Source organism: Nelumbo lutea, chromosome 4 (assembly GCF_056320005.1).
Source record: "Nelumbo lutea isolate HS-2025 chromosome 4, American lotus-T2T, whole genome shotgun sequence".
Classification (NCBI taxonomy): Eukaryota; Viridiplantae; Streptophyta; class Magnoliopsida; order Proteales; family Nelumbonaceae; genus Nelumbo; species Nelumbo lutea.
In genome coordinates this window covers 42,308,972-42,323,790 of record NC_142687.1, presented here as the reverse complement: position 1 = coordinate 42,323,790, position 14,819 = coordinate 42,308,972, and the positions used below count along the sequence as shown (strand labels likewise).

Sequence of the window (14,819 nt, the reverse complement as noted above, 5' to 3'; positions counted from 1 at the left end):
CATTTAAGGGCAATTTGGTCAAAGAAAATACCTTAATGCTACATGGACCACTTCTATTAATGATCACTAACGGTGATCTAACAAAAATATTAACAGAAGAATATGAGTTTTGGACGATAAAACTAATTGACAAGGGGTTCTTTATAGGTTTTGAAAAGCCATCGTGAGTTTAAGAGAAATGCCAAAATCTATACCAATGCTAATAACGACTTAATACTTGAGGCTCAAGGACAATAAAATGTTAAGGGGTTTGGTGCTCTGTTGAGCAACTAAACCCCACATTTGTAGGGGGAAGGTTGTTTAGGTAGGTATCTGTAGCTTTTTGGGATTTTCCTTGGCTATTCCCATTTAACTAAGACACTAGCATCGTACTGGCCGAAGCCAATGGTTAAAGATCTCAAGCCTCACTAGCTTCGTATTGGCTTGGTGCGGCTAGAGGGTAGCAAGTCCAAGCCTTATGGTTTGAGGGACCAACTTCATCTGTGGTGTCTTGAGCTAGCTACGAGTTTGGGAGTCTTTAGGTATATATGAGAAGTTGAGATTCGCGATGCTCAACCGAAGTACTATGGTCATGTGTGTACTCGTAGTAGTCTTGTACATGCAAATTAGGAGATCATTATATATATGTTACCCTACCCTACCTATATATATAATCAATTTGGGTCTGAATCTGTCTAGAACAAGACCAGTTTTGATCCTGTAAATTAAAAAAATAATAAAATAATAAAAAATGACTAAAACCGTTAAATAGATTGATAGGTCAATGGTTCAATCACCTGAGATGGGTCATTGACAGATTCAACCGTCCGGGTCAACGGTAGTTAAAAAACCATGTATCATGCACAATATAACGTTTCCAACGGCCAACGTTTTTACTTTCTCAACTATCCCTATTTGAATGTGAAAAAGACGGCCAGAAAGATGGGAAAAAAAAATGTGAAAGGATAAAAAATAAATAAAAAAAAACAAGGCGTCACACTCAGTTTAATAATTTCAAAGCACAAACTATCTAAACCATCCACGTTACCACAACCACCCCACTTAATTAGGAGCATGCATTACTTTTCTCTTTATTCTTCTACATTCCACTTCTAGAGTTGGACCGAAGATGGCTCTTCCCATGCTTAAAACACATTTTCAGGTCGATTTTTAAAATCATGGACAATAAATAGCGTCATATGGGCCCTGATGATTCCAACCTATTAAGTATTGTTTACCAAAAAAATAAAAAAATAAAAACATAATAAATATTAAATTTAATTATAATAAGTTTCACCAATTCTCTTACCAAAAAATAAGTTTGATCAATTCTTTGGGTCTCACAACCAAGACAATATTCCTAAGAAGTGATAATTCAAAGATCATTTTCGAGTAGGGTGATTGATGTTATTATGTTACTGATCAAAGGCCCAATCTAAGATGTCCACATTCCACAATTAATAATACGGCTCTGCACATGCGTGAAGCAATCACAAAATCTCCAGAAGATTTTGTTGTTTCATATATCTTTGATAGGAGACACGAGACATGATCAAGCTGTCTTCTCCCTGGGTTCGGATTTAAATGTTTCAGTCCAGTCAATAAACAACTCTACATCCCGCTAATTAACTCGTTTTCAAGTTGGAACAAAAAAAAAAAAAAAGGAAACACCCAGTAGATTGAAAAAGAAGAAAAGTAGGAGGCAATATTAAACGACACTAAGGATGAATCTTTCTCAGTTTCAAATGGTTGAATCATTAATCTTTGAATGTCATCATGCCACGATCGAACTCTCTAAACCTTTCACACTATATATCGAAAGTTCACAACCACCCCACTCGGGCAGACGGCTGAAGCATCACTTCTCTCCTCACTACTATAAATATACGTCTAGGATCTACTACTCTAGTATGTATGTGCTCCAAGTAGTGAGGCTAGAGATCAGTAAAGAAGCTCCTCTGGTTGTAGTAGAGTTAAGAAAAATGGCTTCCAACTCAGCCACTTCTGCTGCTGCTGCCATTATCATCTTCTTACTAGCTTCTAATGCTTACATACAAGAAGTACTTGCTGCAGGTGAGTGTGGGAAAACCCCCATTAATGCTGCAGCTGCTAGCTTGAACCCGTGCGCCACTGCAACTCAAAGTAAGACAGCAAAGGTTCTACCAGCTTGCTGCTCGAAGGTATCAGCTTTGTTCAAAATCTCCCCCAAATGCCTCTGTGCTGTTCTGTTGTCGCCCCTGGTAAAGCAGGCCGGAATCAATCTGGGGATTGCCATCACTATTCCTAAGCGTTGCAACATCAGGAACAGACCAGTTGGCAAGAAATGTGGAAGTAAGATTCCAAGAACCCATCTAATGGGCTACAATTAACTTTGTTTATTATGAATATTTAGCTCATCATTAATCAGTTTCTGTACTAGCCTACTGGGGGTTATCAATATAAGGTTGCAAGATCAGAGATATCCCTTGTTCTGAATCACCGACCAGTAGAACAGAGAGACTGATGACCCAAGTTAAAAATGGAATTAAGGGGACGATTCTTATAGTTATTAACTAGTAATGAAGTTTTGTGGGTATAACTAACTTCCTTATTTCTCTTTACAGGTTACACCCTTCCATGAGAACAAGAGTTTGGGATCCGGGTACCAAGAAGAAGTCTTAGTAAAACTTATGTAATGTGAACGAGTTTGTTAAATAAATGCTTCTATGTATGGAGTTGGTCACTCACGTAATGTGACTTACTTTCTCCTCTCTCTCTCTGTCTAGTATGGAAAACTTTACTGGTAGTGATATGTGTTTCTTAGCTTGATGATCAAATTTACAGAGCCCACTTGAAATTTGACTAAGTATAAAACAAAGTAAAATGAATGGTTGGCCTTAACCTCTCTCCCAAATCCCAATTGGATCAATTTTGGATTTGGAAGAGTTTGACTCTTATATTGGGGTAATCCAACCAGTCTGGATTTTGCAAGATGATTCTCATGTTGGTACCTTCACTCATGAATTCAAACTAAGTATTGTCCGGGTGATGTGATATTGGATATATAGTTACAACCATTTGTGTAGTTGCAGATATATCATTTGGCTTTCTATTGCCTTTGGGCACCACAACATTGAGATGATGGCATCAGAAGGGAGCAAATCAGAAAATGATATAAGAACTTGACCAACTATACGTTAAACTCTTACTTCATTTCTGAGGAATTTCTTTGGACGGTTAGAGGGAGACTGTATTCCACTAGATCCTGCAAAGGAGAACCTCAATACTGGAATTTTTCCTCCTATTGAAATGACAAAGAACTGAATAGAAAAATAATTTGCAATTTTTGCATTGGTTTACTGATATTCTTAGCTACTCTTATGGGTTCTACTTTGATCTTGGTAACATTTCTAGAAACTAAATGTTGGATGGGTGATGCCTCCATTTTCAACCTTATTGATTTTTTACCCACACACACAAAAAAAAGCAAATTAAAAAAAATTGAAAATGATTCTTATATTATATTTTAAATCTATTTTACATCAAAATAAGCTTTAAAGAATAAATGCTAGTGTCAAAAACTTATTAACGCATTTGAATGGGGTAAAGTTTAGTTAGGTTGGCATTGAATCAGGCAACCAGGAATACTGCAACTTGGGTCAGGCCTAACATAAACAAAGATTGGGCTTGGGTAGTCCAAATCCAGCTCAACCCAACCCGAGCCTACTACTGCCGGACATTCTATAACATATAGATAGTTGTCACGTGAGGTATGTATATATGCCGTATATTTATACTTTTGTTTACATCTCAAAGTACATGATCAACCTAAGCTTGCACCTAATAAACAAACATCTACAAATACACACATATTATACATGTTATTTATATAAAAATATATATTTTCTGATTATACATATGCATTTATTAATGATAGCCATGTATATTTCTGATCCATTGGGCTATAAAGCCCAAGAAAATGTAGACGTGCAAAATGTGTTGTAGAAATCCTTCGAAACCAACCAAGCCACCTAGGGTTAAGCTTGGTCCGCATTGTGTTGGTTAAGCTTTGGTTGGAATTATCCTCAAGCTGGATGAGGCCCAAGCCCAAGGACCGAGTCTTAGTGTCGGGCTTGAATTGACCGTCAACCTGACCCAACCTGCACAAATTGCACCCCTAGTTTCCAGTTCTATCAGCCCAACTGTGAGACTGGTCTCCCATATATCCAACTTTGATACATTGACAAGAGAGCCTTCTGAATCTACGGAACAAAGAACACAACAAAGCTCAAAACTTCATTCAATGCTAAATTTGTCCATCATAGTGTCACTACTTTCTAAAGTAGTATCAACTGACATCATTTTTTTAGCCTCAAAAACATAAAAAAAAAAATATACAAAATAGTACCCCCCCCAAAAAAAAAAAAAAACTTAAAGGGCCAACGCAAATGGATTTATCAAGCTTGCCAATTCTGAGGTCCATCATTCAGTTGCTAAATATTGCTATAAAAGACTTAGGTTGAACATTTGTTAACTTTTTAAACTGTCTAGCCTCAGAGAATGGGTCCTGATGCTGTTCAAATCGGGTATTCAATTTACATCCCTAACTATTGGTTAGAGCCTTAGAGGAGAGAAGTGGTCGCCCAGACCAGCCCAGAGGCTTGCTAGCCCAACCAGAATTATGGCTTTATTGCTACAAAAACTGAGTTGAGGCCTAGGTCAGGTACCATTATTTGTGATAGAAGCATTTGTCCTTACTAGAAAAGTTCACTGGTTGAGTTGGGTAGAGAGCCACATTTTATATGTCACATTTATTATCTCCTTCAGATGGAGATCTACTGGACTGCCACATTTTCAATTCAACAGTTCAGGTCAGATATATGTCACACCTTTTATTCATCAGTTTTTTACTATTAGTAATAACCATTCAAAGTTGTGATCTCTTAATAGAAAGAAACCTTACCTAAAGAAGGTTAATTTACACAAATTAATGATGGGGCAGTGGATGAGAGGAACTCAGAGACAACTCTTGTAGCCCAAATTAATTTGTCATAAGTAATTAAGATTCCTTGGCAATGTAGGGTTATCTTATCTTAGTTTGGGCTGGCCTCTGGTCTGTCCTACTTGGTTGGGCTTCTAGGCCGAGGACTTACATATATAGACCTAAAGCATCTTGGCTGGCATGGGCCTAGACTGATTTTAACCCATCCCAGATGGGATAGATTCGTTATACTGGCGATTGATCGCCATGGAAATACTGTATATTTACTCTAATTTTCATCATTTTCTTATTTGGTTTTATTTTAATATTACTTAAATATTCTTCTCTTTGTTAATTGAGCTGATAGATGGATTTATGAACTCCCTAATGTATCGCCTCTTCCCTAATAAATTACAAGATAATGATCATATGAATGGAAGAGAGCCCTCAACGATCCAACATGAACAGATGCACAGGACTAGTGTCTAAAATGAGGCCACATTAAGCCGAAAGAAACATTTCACATGATCGCAGTGTAGAATAATTTTAATTTGACTTATTTTAGAAAAGGAAGTCATTAACATAATTAGTACTTATGCACTTCAAATGGGTTTAGAAAAAGAATACTAAAAGGCAAATTTGGAAAAAACTTAATAGGATTAATCCAAAAAATCCAAATGAAGAGAATACTTATATAGGAGGAAAGTGAAATATTTAAAGAAAAGAAGTGTAGAATATGATAGGTACATGGAAGATTTAGATTTGGTGAGAGGAATGAATCAAGAGATACAATATTATATTTTATAATAGCTTATAATATGGCAATTTTAAACATCTTTTTTCCCAAAGAAGGACAAAAACTTAACAACATTTAAAAGTAAAAAAATGGATGGTGTTTAAAAATTGCAAAGTTATCCTAGGAGAAAGCTTAACATTATAATATAGACTAGTGATGGTAGATGTGCACATTAATAAATGGAATAGAAATAGGGAAAAAGAAATATGTGTATATAAGTTAGGTGAAAATATTAATGATATATGGCTTGAAATTGCAAACAACATAAAGAAACTAGCAAAGAGGAACTAAATAAGCTTTCTCCTAGAAGGGAATTGGAATTTAGATGAAAATATTAATGATATATGGCTTGAAATTGCAAACAACATAAAGAAACTAGCAAAGATGGTGTTAGAAAATTTTAAAAGAAAAAGAAAAAGTACTAAAGAAACTTGGTGGTAGAATAAATAGGTTCAAGATATAATCAAATTAAAATTAAATGAGCATGTTATGAAGAATAACAAAAGTCTAAAAATGCATAAAATTGGAAAAAAAAAAACATAAATCCATAAAAAGGAAGTTAAAAGAAAATGAATGTAGGGATAAATTAGGCATTAAATGTAGGACTTATGATGAACTTTACCATAAACTAGGCATTAAAAAGGGAGGAAAAACAATGTATAAACTAACAAAGGTGAAAGAAATTAAATGTAGAAATTGAAACCATTATGTACATTAAAGATAATGATCAAAGAGTCTTGATAAAAGATGACAAAATTAGACAAAGATGAAAAAGCTATTTTGTTTATTGAAAGAACAACAAAGAGAATGTGCTAATGGATGAGATGTTAGCAATACTAATAGTGTTAAAAATAATATATACTTTCGTAGAGTTAGACTTACTAAAATAAAAGAGGAACTAAATAAGATGAAGAATGGAAAGCACTAGGACCTAATAAGATTCTAATAGAAGTGTAGAAAGGTATGGATGAGGCCATGTTGTTATGATTAGCAAAGCTAGTTAAAAAGATAGTAAAATAAAAGAGGATGTCTAACTATTAGAGAAATAGTAGTATGGTACTTATATTTAAGAATAAAGGTGATATACAAAGTTGTAATCATGATTCAAAGTATCAATATGCCTTTGTGTATTGGCAGAGGCATATTGGTACTTAGATACACATGGAAAATGTTCTGTTTTAGTTGTTTTTTTTCAAAATTTGGTTTTTGGGTGTTTTGGGATCCAAAAGATACGATACGATACACCCAATACGGGGCGTATCGTATCGATTTTTTGAACCTTGGTTGTAATCAAAGGATTAAACTCATGAGCCACATTATGAAAACTTTGGGAAAGAATAATTAAACAAAGATTATGACTTGAAACAAATACATTAAAGAACCAATTTGACTTTATGCCAAGGAGATCAACCATGGAAGCTATATTTCTTTAGAGAAGATTGATAAAAAGTTCAGAGAAAAGAACAAAGATCTTAATATGGTGTTCATATTGATCTATAAAAAGGCTTATGATAGTGGTCCTTTAGAGATAATATGGTGGGTCTTGGAAAGGAAAGGGGTTCAGAATAGCTATATAGACCTTATTAAGGATATGTATAATAGGGCAGCAACAAATGTTAGAACACCAATGGGGGAGACTTTTTATAGTTATGATAAGTCTTCACTAAGGTTCATCACTTAGCCATTATCTATTTGCACTGAACATAAATGAATTTACTATAAACATATTTAGAAAGAAGTTCTATGGTGCATGTTGTGTGAAAATGGCATTGTTTTAATTGATAAAACTAATGAAAGATTAAATGCAAAACTAAGCTTATGGGCAAATGCCCTAGAAACAAGATGTTTTAAAATAAACAGCACTAAAATAAATTATATGACATATATTAATAACAGGAGTGTAAATTAGGATACACTTAGAATTAGATACCAAGAAATAACTCAATGTGACCATTTTTTAATATGTTGGTTCAATAATTCATAACAAGGGAGAGATTGAGGAGGATGTTACCAAGAGAATTAGAATAAATTGTGCAAAATGGAGGGATGCATATGGACTTTTGTGTGACAGGAGAATACCACTTAGGTTAAAGGAAAATTTCTATAAAACATTTTTAAGGCCAGTTATGTTGTATGTAGCAAAGTGTTGGGTAGTTGAAAAACGTGTTTAAAAAAATTAGTGTAATAGAAATGCAAATGCTAAGATGGATGAATGGAAAAACTAGAAATGATTGGATAAAAAATGAAATCATCTATAGAAACTTAGGAGTATCCAATAAGTGATAAAATGAGAGAGAGTATGCTAAGATGGTTTGGTTAAGTGCATAGATGACCACCAACAACTCCAATTAAAAAATGTGATTTGTTATATGTGGTAGGGGTTAGAAGATCTAGGGGTAGACCTAAAAGTAAATGGATAGAATTAGTAATAAATGATTTAAGCACTAATAATTTTATAATGGATTATGATGATGATGCTGGCATGGGAAATGAAAGATATTTTATTAATCAGTTCCACTAATCCTTTTAACTTGAGAATCCGTTTTTTTTCCATTCAAATTTAGTTCCATTAGTACAATTGCATGTGAATGCAAATTTTGCTTTGTTTTTCTTTAGGTTGCGTTTGTTTGTGATGTAAATACAAAACTACACTATGGAATTTAAGAATAGTCAGAATCCTCAATGTAAAAAGCAAACCAGCCTTATGCTCGTTTTACATTCTTGTGTGTTTGGATGATCAATGTCAATGTAGCTCAATCTCTCTCCTCTTAATTTAAGCAGCGGCAATGATGGTCAAGTTTTCATCGCCAACCAATTGTTTCATACCAACAATGGCTAGGTTTACATTGCCGACTGACTGATTTACATCCTTCGGTTCATTTACTCATCTACATTGTTGACCAACTAGTTCATAGTTCAATCCCTCTCCCCTTCGATTCATACCAACAATGGCCATGTTTTCACCACCGACTAACTGATTCCATCTCGAAATCCCAGATCACAACAAGCTTTGTTCTTCTCTTCATTTCAGCAATGTCAATGGATCATTTGAAATTGCATCACAATGGTTCTTGGAGAGAGAAAGAGAGAGAGAGAGACGTTATTGGCATTTTTATACCGATGGAAAGACGAAGAAGAGGTTTTCAATGTAAAATTTTGACGAAAAGGTTGTTTACACTAATGTTTGTTGTTATTTTACATTCCATCCAAATGGCCACAAAACTGGACCTGAGTGTAAAATAACAATGAACCGAGATTTAGACCACTTCCAAGTGCTGCTTTAGGTTTTACATTACTTTATTTCAGTGCTTAATTCAATTGCAACGAAACAAAAATAAACCAGAAAGAACAGAAATTTTACCTTATGCACTGCAAATTTATTTGCATTGATGCAAAATTATGGTAGTGCAAATGGTTTAGGTGTAAATTCTGATTTATTTTTGTTTCAAAATTTACCCTATTTTTCTTAATTACAGTACAAATTAAATAAAATAAGACCTGAAGTAGAATAAAGTAAAACCTAAAACAAAATTAAACCAGAAATTTCATTCTTTTCATTTGCACTCCCATGCATTTATACTTGTGCAAACAAAATTTCTCTGCAACCAAATGTAGGCATATGTATTCCGATACTTTTGCACCAGTGCAAATGAAATTGCACCATAGACAAACCAAGCCTAAAAGTATATTTTTCTCATGGGTCGGGATTATGACAATTTTCCACATCATTAGACAAATCGCTTTGCATAAGTGGAGAGATTTTATCCCATTTGAACCTCCTTTATACATTATGTTTTTTTTTTTTTTTGCCTATTTATTAGATGTATGAAACAAACCCACTTGATACCCGTTGGAACATTCTACTCATCAAACGTTACCAAATTGTGACATTAAATCCCAGGGTTTTGATTAAAAAGAAAGAATATATAATTGCAAAGCATATATAGAACTTGTTAGGCTCCTTCATGGTAATTAAGTTGAAAATCTATTCCATAACATATTATCCTTGTCAAACATGACCTTTCATTTCTTTCATGTATACTAAAAGCTCAAAATTAAGTTACAATCAAGCTAGCTGTGTTTGGTTTGAAGGAAAAAGTAGGGAAAGGTAGGGAAACCCATACAAGATACTTCAAACCAAACATAGCCTCAATGGTGAGTTTACCTCATTTGATTAGTTAATTTCCAGGAATTTATACATGCTCACCATGAATCCGCCTATAATTCTGTGTATGAAGATATTACAAACTAGGATATTTGGGAAATAGTTGAGTTAGGTAAGGTAGGTATACCGTTGGAATGAGCTTAAGAAACACTGCTATTGCTTTCAATGGTTGAAAAGTTAACTTTTATAACAGGAGCCGTTTTTTCAGATGAGAAGTTTCAGTAACTTCCGGAATCAGAAACCCTGATTCTTAATCTCGGGGGGCATGCTTAATTTAGCCAATAATACTAATAAGAAATGAAATATGTTTGGTTAATTTCTAGAGGGATTGATTAGTAGTACCTAGAAATAAGTAGACAGCTTAGAAATCTAACCGACGAGGGCATGTAAAAAGAATATATAATATGACTTAGATCGATAGGTGTTGACGGTTCAGGAGTTGTACAAACATGTTTGCAAGTAAGATTCTTCTTTACTTCTAGTTAAGCTTCAGTTTTATAAACATCGATCTGGTGTTTTCATACACCGGACCACTTCCGTTGTTATAGAAAACAAACTGCATGTTTATGTTGGCTGTTCACCTAACAAGCCACCTTGGGACCAGCCAAACGAAAGAGCTTCACACAGATTGTAACCGTGTACTCGATTGATGGGGAAATCTGGTCTTGTTTGCTGGATAAGAATGGTCTCTGTTGAGACCTTTTGCCATTGAAAATGGTCAGCAGAGCTGAACTTCATATGACCCCAATTGGGGATCAGCTTGGAGGAAATTAATGAAGCCAAGTGTGTACTCTGTCCCTACAATAATACGAGTTTCTGAATTTCGGGTCATCCATTAAATCATGAATGGATGGATGAAAAGTAGGTAAAACATGTGTGATAATGAAGAAAAATAGTTCATCAAGGGCTTGTATTATACATGGACCAATAAATTCGATGCACATATAATCACTGATGAAAAATTAAGCAAACCCATGTGGGTAACGAGTGAATATCCAACACTGTCGTCTCAGATGGAGAGAGAGAGAACTGAACTTTGAAGAGATAGAACTTTCTTTAATTTACAAGTAAATCTCTCTCTCTGTTCATCAGCTCAGAGAAGAGTAAGGCAACCATCAATAGAGAGACTAGCTAGTCCAAATTATATAACATAAACCGGTTGATTTTAGTTACCCAGGAAAAAAAAAAAAAAAAAAACTGGTTGATCGACCCTCTCGTTAGGTGCTGATAGGTGCAGTTCAGAGTTCAGATACCAACTACTTATCACAATAAACAAAGGCAATAGTCCAACAGTTGGGCTGCTCGAGTCTCCACGTGCAGCTATGTGTTCCTTAAGCTGCTTAATTGGTAGTTGGTCTGAAAGGAAAACAAAACCAGAAACCTCTCAACATGTCAGTATGACATCATCACATTATAGTCTTTCAGTCCTAACAAGAATAACGACATACATATATACCTACCTACTATAAACATGTACAAATATAAAATGTGCATGTATATACGTATATACGTCATAAGTCTTATAACAAGTATGGATACCCCAGTACATACATACTTACCACTTGGACTAATCTTATTGGTTAGGGCTGCCACTGGGGCCGGGTTTCTTGCCTAACCCTAACCCAATAAGGTTGAGATTTCACCAACTTACGGTTGTGCTGGGGTTGACTTCGACCTGATCACCAGACTCGGGCCTACTTGCACCAGCCCATTGAGAACGTCCAACTTGCATGTGAAATGTGGAACTCTCTGGATCGGTGGTTGCACATTTCTCCCAGTATTTCTCAGTTTCATTTCTCAAACTCAAATCAACAAGGCCCAGAAGAGCTAATTAAGTAATAAATGCATCAACAGAATGTGGAGAAAAGCAACACGGAGTTTCCTTGTCTTAAAGATTCTTGGGTCGTTTGGAATTCTTGTCTATATGATTCGTATAAGCAATTGTTAATTGGGTAAAACAAAATAGATAGAGGAAAAAAGAAAATACTAAAGTTGTTTAAGTAGGTTGGAAATAGGAAAGACGTTGAAAGGGGAACAGAATTAACTACACCACGCAACCAATCAACTCTCTGTAGACAATTATATATATCTAGCTACTTTGATAGTAAACCATTGTTAAGACGTTTACATCGAAAACAGGTGCAACTTAATTTCCAAGTCCAAACTAACCCTGTCTAACGGAAATACTTCTCCTATCCACCATTTATTCTCTTGGGGATCTTTTGCAATTTCCTCCTTGTCTTGTTCACCTACACTAGTCCTGAAAATCGATCAACAATGTTTTAAAATATTTATTATTCTTCGCAGTCTGACATATATTATCCTCCGCCTCCTCTTGTTTATCTGTACGAGCTTTTGCCATTTGTTTTCCCTTGTATTCTTCCTTTTATTACTTTGAGTACAGTAGATCCTTCTTCTGTTCTGAACTAGAGCTACCAATATAAGAAGAATATAGCTAGAAAGGAATAGAAAAGAAAATTAGACCGCACAGGACAGGATAAGAAACGTTCATCATCAACCTTAGCTTCTTCTTCTTCTTCTTCTTCTTCTTCTTCTTCTTCTTCTTCTTCTTCTTCTTTAAAGAAGTGCAGATGTGCACCAGAGGCCACTGGAGGCCCTCCGAAGATGAGAAGCTCCGGGAATTGGTGGAACATTATGGACCTCATAACTGGAACGCCATAGCTGAAAAGCTCCAAGGAAGATCAGGTATATATAAAAGAAAATATCCTTTTTTTCTTTCTTTTAAAATTTAATTAAGGTTTTACATAGTCTGAGAAATGGGTTTTCTTTCTCGATTTGAAAACTAATAACGTATCAATGTATAAAATCAATCAGGGAAAAGTTGTAGGTTGAGATGGTTTAACCAATTGGATCCAAGAATCAACCGAAGCCCTTTTACAGAAGAGGAAGAAGAACGGCTCATTAAGTCTCAACGTATTCATGGGAATAGATGGGCAGTTATTGCACGGCTTTTCCCTGGACGTACTGATAATGCAGTGAAGAATCATTGGCATGTGATAATGGCACGTAGATCTAAAGAGAGATCAAGGCTTTACACAAAGAGAGCTGTTCAAGCGTTGATTAATGAGCGGAAATCCTTATCAAAACAACAGATGAATACCCAGATGAGTCTAAGTAACCTTGCTTCCTTGGTGCAAAATAGTTCTTGTGGAAAATATGGGAATCCACCATTCATGAAAAGCTATCTCCATGATCACAAAGCCTTACATCCAGATATTCATGGTTGTTGCACAAGATTGAATGAGGGTATGTAATTAAATATATTTCTTAATTTCCTCTTTTCCCAAGCATCTCTTTCAGATTTCAATTTCTTTTAATGATGTTTTCTCTGATGTTCTTGTCCTTATGATCAACTGCAGACAGGAATAGCCCAGTTGAGTTTTACGATTTTCTCCAAGTAAACAGCAGCTCTAATGGAAGCGAAGTGATAGACAGTCCAAAAAGAGATGATGAAGAGGTGGAACAGGAAGCTGAGGATAAAGAGAGTACGACTAATGTTCCATTCATAGATTTCTTATCTGTTGGAGCTACTTCCTAGAGTAGTAGCTTAAGTGTTAATCTAACATGGTAAAAGGAAATTTTACCAATATATTGCACATAAATCCTAACTTGTTAGAACTCTTTGCTGCTGTAATTATGTAAAAGATATTTGAATGTATTTATGTAAGATGCTTACAGGTTACATAATTTACACAAGAAAAACAGAGAAGAAAGTTTTCTATTTTTTCCTTATGCTTAAAGGGTAAATTACCTATACCCCTAAGAAAGAATAGAGAAGGGAAAAAAAAATCAAAACTTAGTTCAATGCTCGTTATGTGTCCATCAGTGGAGTGCTCGAATTCAAGGCGCCAAAATAAGCTCTCCTTATTGAAATTCTATGATCTTTCCTTGTGTTTACCCTATTGACTTACTCAACCGTGTAGTTTGAGGTTAAGTTATTCCACTCACTAACATGCATTCCGACTATGATGCTGAAAAGGTATGTAACAAACGATAAACCAATCCCCGGCATCAAAGAAGTGGTAACCAATCAACTGGTATTCATCAAAATAACCTCATCTCAGAACACATCATACTAGCATGGTGTGCTGCCTTCTATAAGCTGTAGTGTGCTGTGCTTTGGGATGAGACACAACAAATGATTTGTTCTGCATTGCTGTATGTTATATTTCCAATGTGTATGTTACCAATACCAACACATATATTTCCAATGTGCATGTTATATGAATCATATTTTATAATTAATTAAAAGAAATTTTAAAATTAATTTATACAAATAAAGCATCATAACATCAATGTTTTAAAAACTGACCAATAGGCTTAACTGATTTTTTTCCTTGGGTCCCAAGTCACCGGTTCAATCGTCCAGGTCAATGGGTCAAATCATGTCACATCATCATTATATATAAGTATATATAGTTATAAATACACATATATGTATGTATGTATGTATAAGTAAACATATAATTTTTCAATAAAAAATATACAATTACATTATACATGTAATATATGTATTATTTTATATTTAACTTATATCTTTTAACTTTCATTTGTAAAAAATATTAAAATGCAATTTGAGGCAAAAAAAGATTTTCCACAAAAGTAGCGGGGAACGATGCCTTGGGACACATAGATCTCGAAAAGTTATCAAAATAAAAAATAACACCCCAATCGAATATTAGAGCACAAAGTTATGGCCTCTGGAAGTTTGCATACACATTTAGTGTGAAACCTGTGACCTGATCACCAGGTTGAGCAGGTCAATGGTCCAACCACCTGGGTTGAGTGGTCAACAATTTTGACCAATTCCTAGGTTTTAGTAGAACCGAGTCAACAATTTTGAAAACTTGATTCGAATCCGATCCAAAATCTAATCGGATTTGGAGACCTTGGATTGG

The 14,819-nt window shown here is 34.9% G+C and overlaps 2 protein-coding genes across 2 annotated transcripts; both read left to right on the top strand.

The window, feature by feature from the left end:
• The first annotated feature begins 1,825 nt into the window (after nucleotides 1–1,825).
• LOC148855429 (Bifunctional inhibitor/lipid-transfer protein/seed storage 2S albumin superfamily protein) lies at nucleotides 1,826–2,795 on the top strand. Its single transcript, XM_088982361.1, has 2 exons — nucleotides 1,826–2,310; nucleotides 2,583–2,795. Exons 1-2 carry the CDS (start codon nucleotides 1,890–1,892, stop codon nucleotides 2,597–2,599), a joined length of 438 nt encoding a protein of 145 aa, XP_088838487.1. The 5' UTR covers nucleotides 1,826–1,889; the 3' UTR covers nucleotides 2,600–2,795.
• A 9,450-nt stretch (nucleotides 2,796–12,245) lies between these two features.
• On the top strand, nucleotides 12,246–13,651 carry LOC148855428 (transcription factor MYB52-like). Its single transcript, XM_088941480.1, has 3 exons — nucleotides 12,246–12,606; nucleotides 12,736–13,167; nucleotides 13,281–13,651. The coding sequence occupies exons 1-3, from the start codon at nucleotides 12,492–12,494 to the stop codon at nucleotides 13,457–13,459; spliced, it is 726 nt and encodes a 241-aa protein (XP_088797606.1). The 5' UTR covers nucleotides 12,246–12,491; the 3' UTR covers nucleotides 13,460–13,651.
• Nucleotides 13,652–14,819: the final 1,168 nt, after the last annotated feature.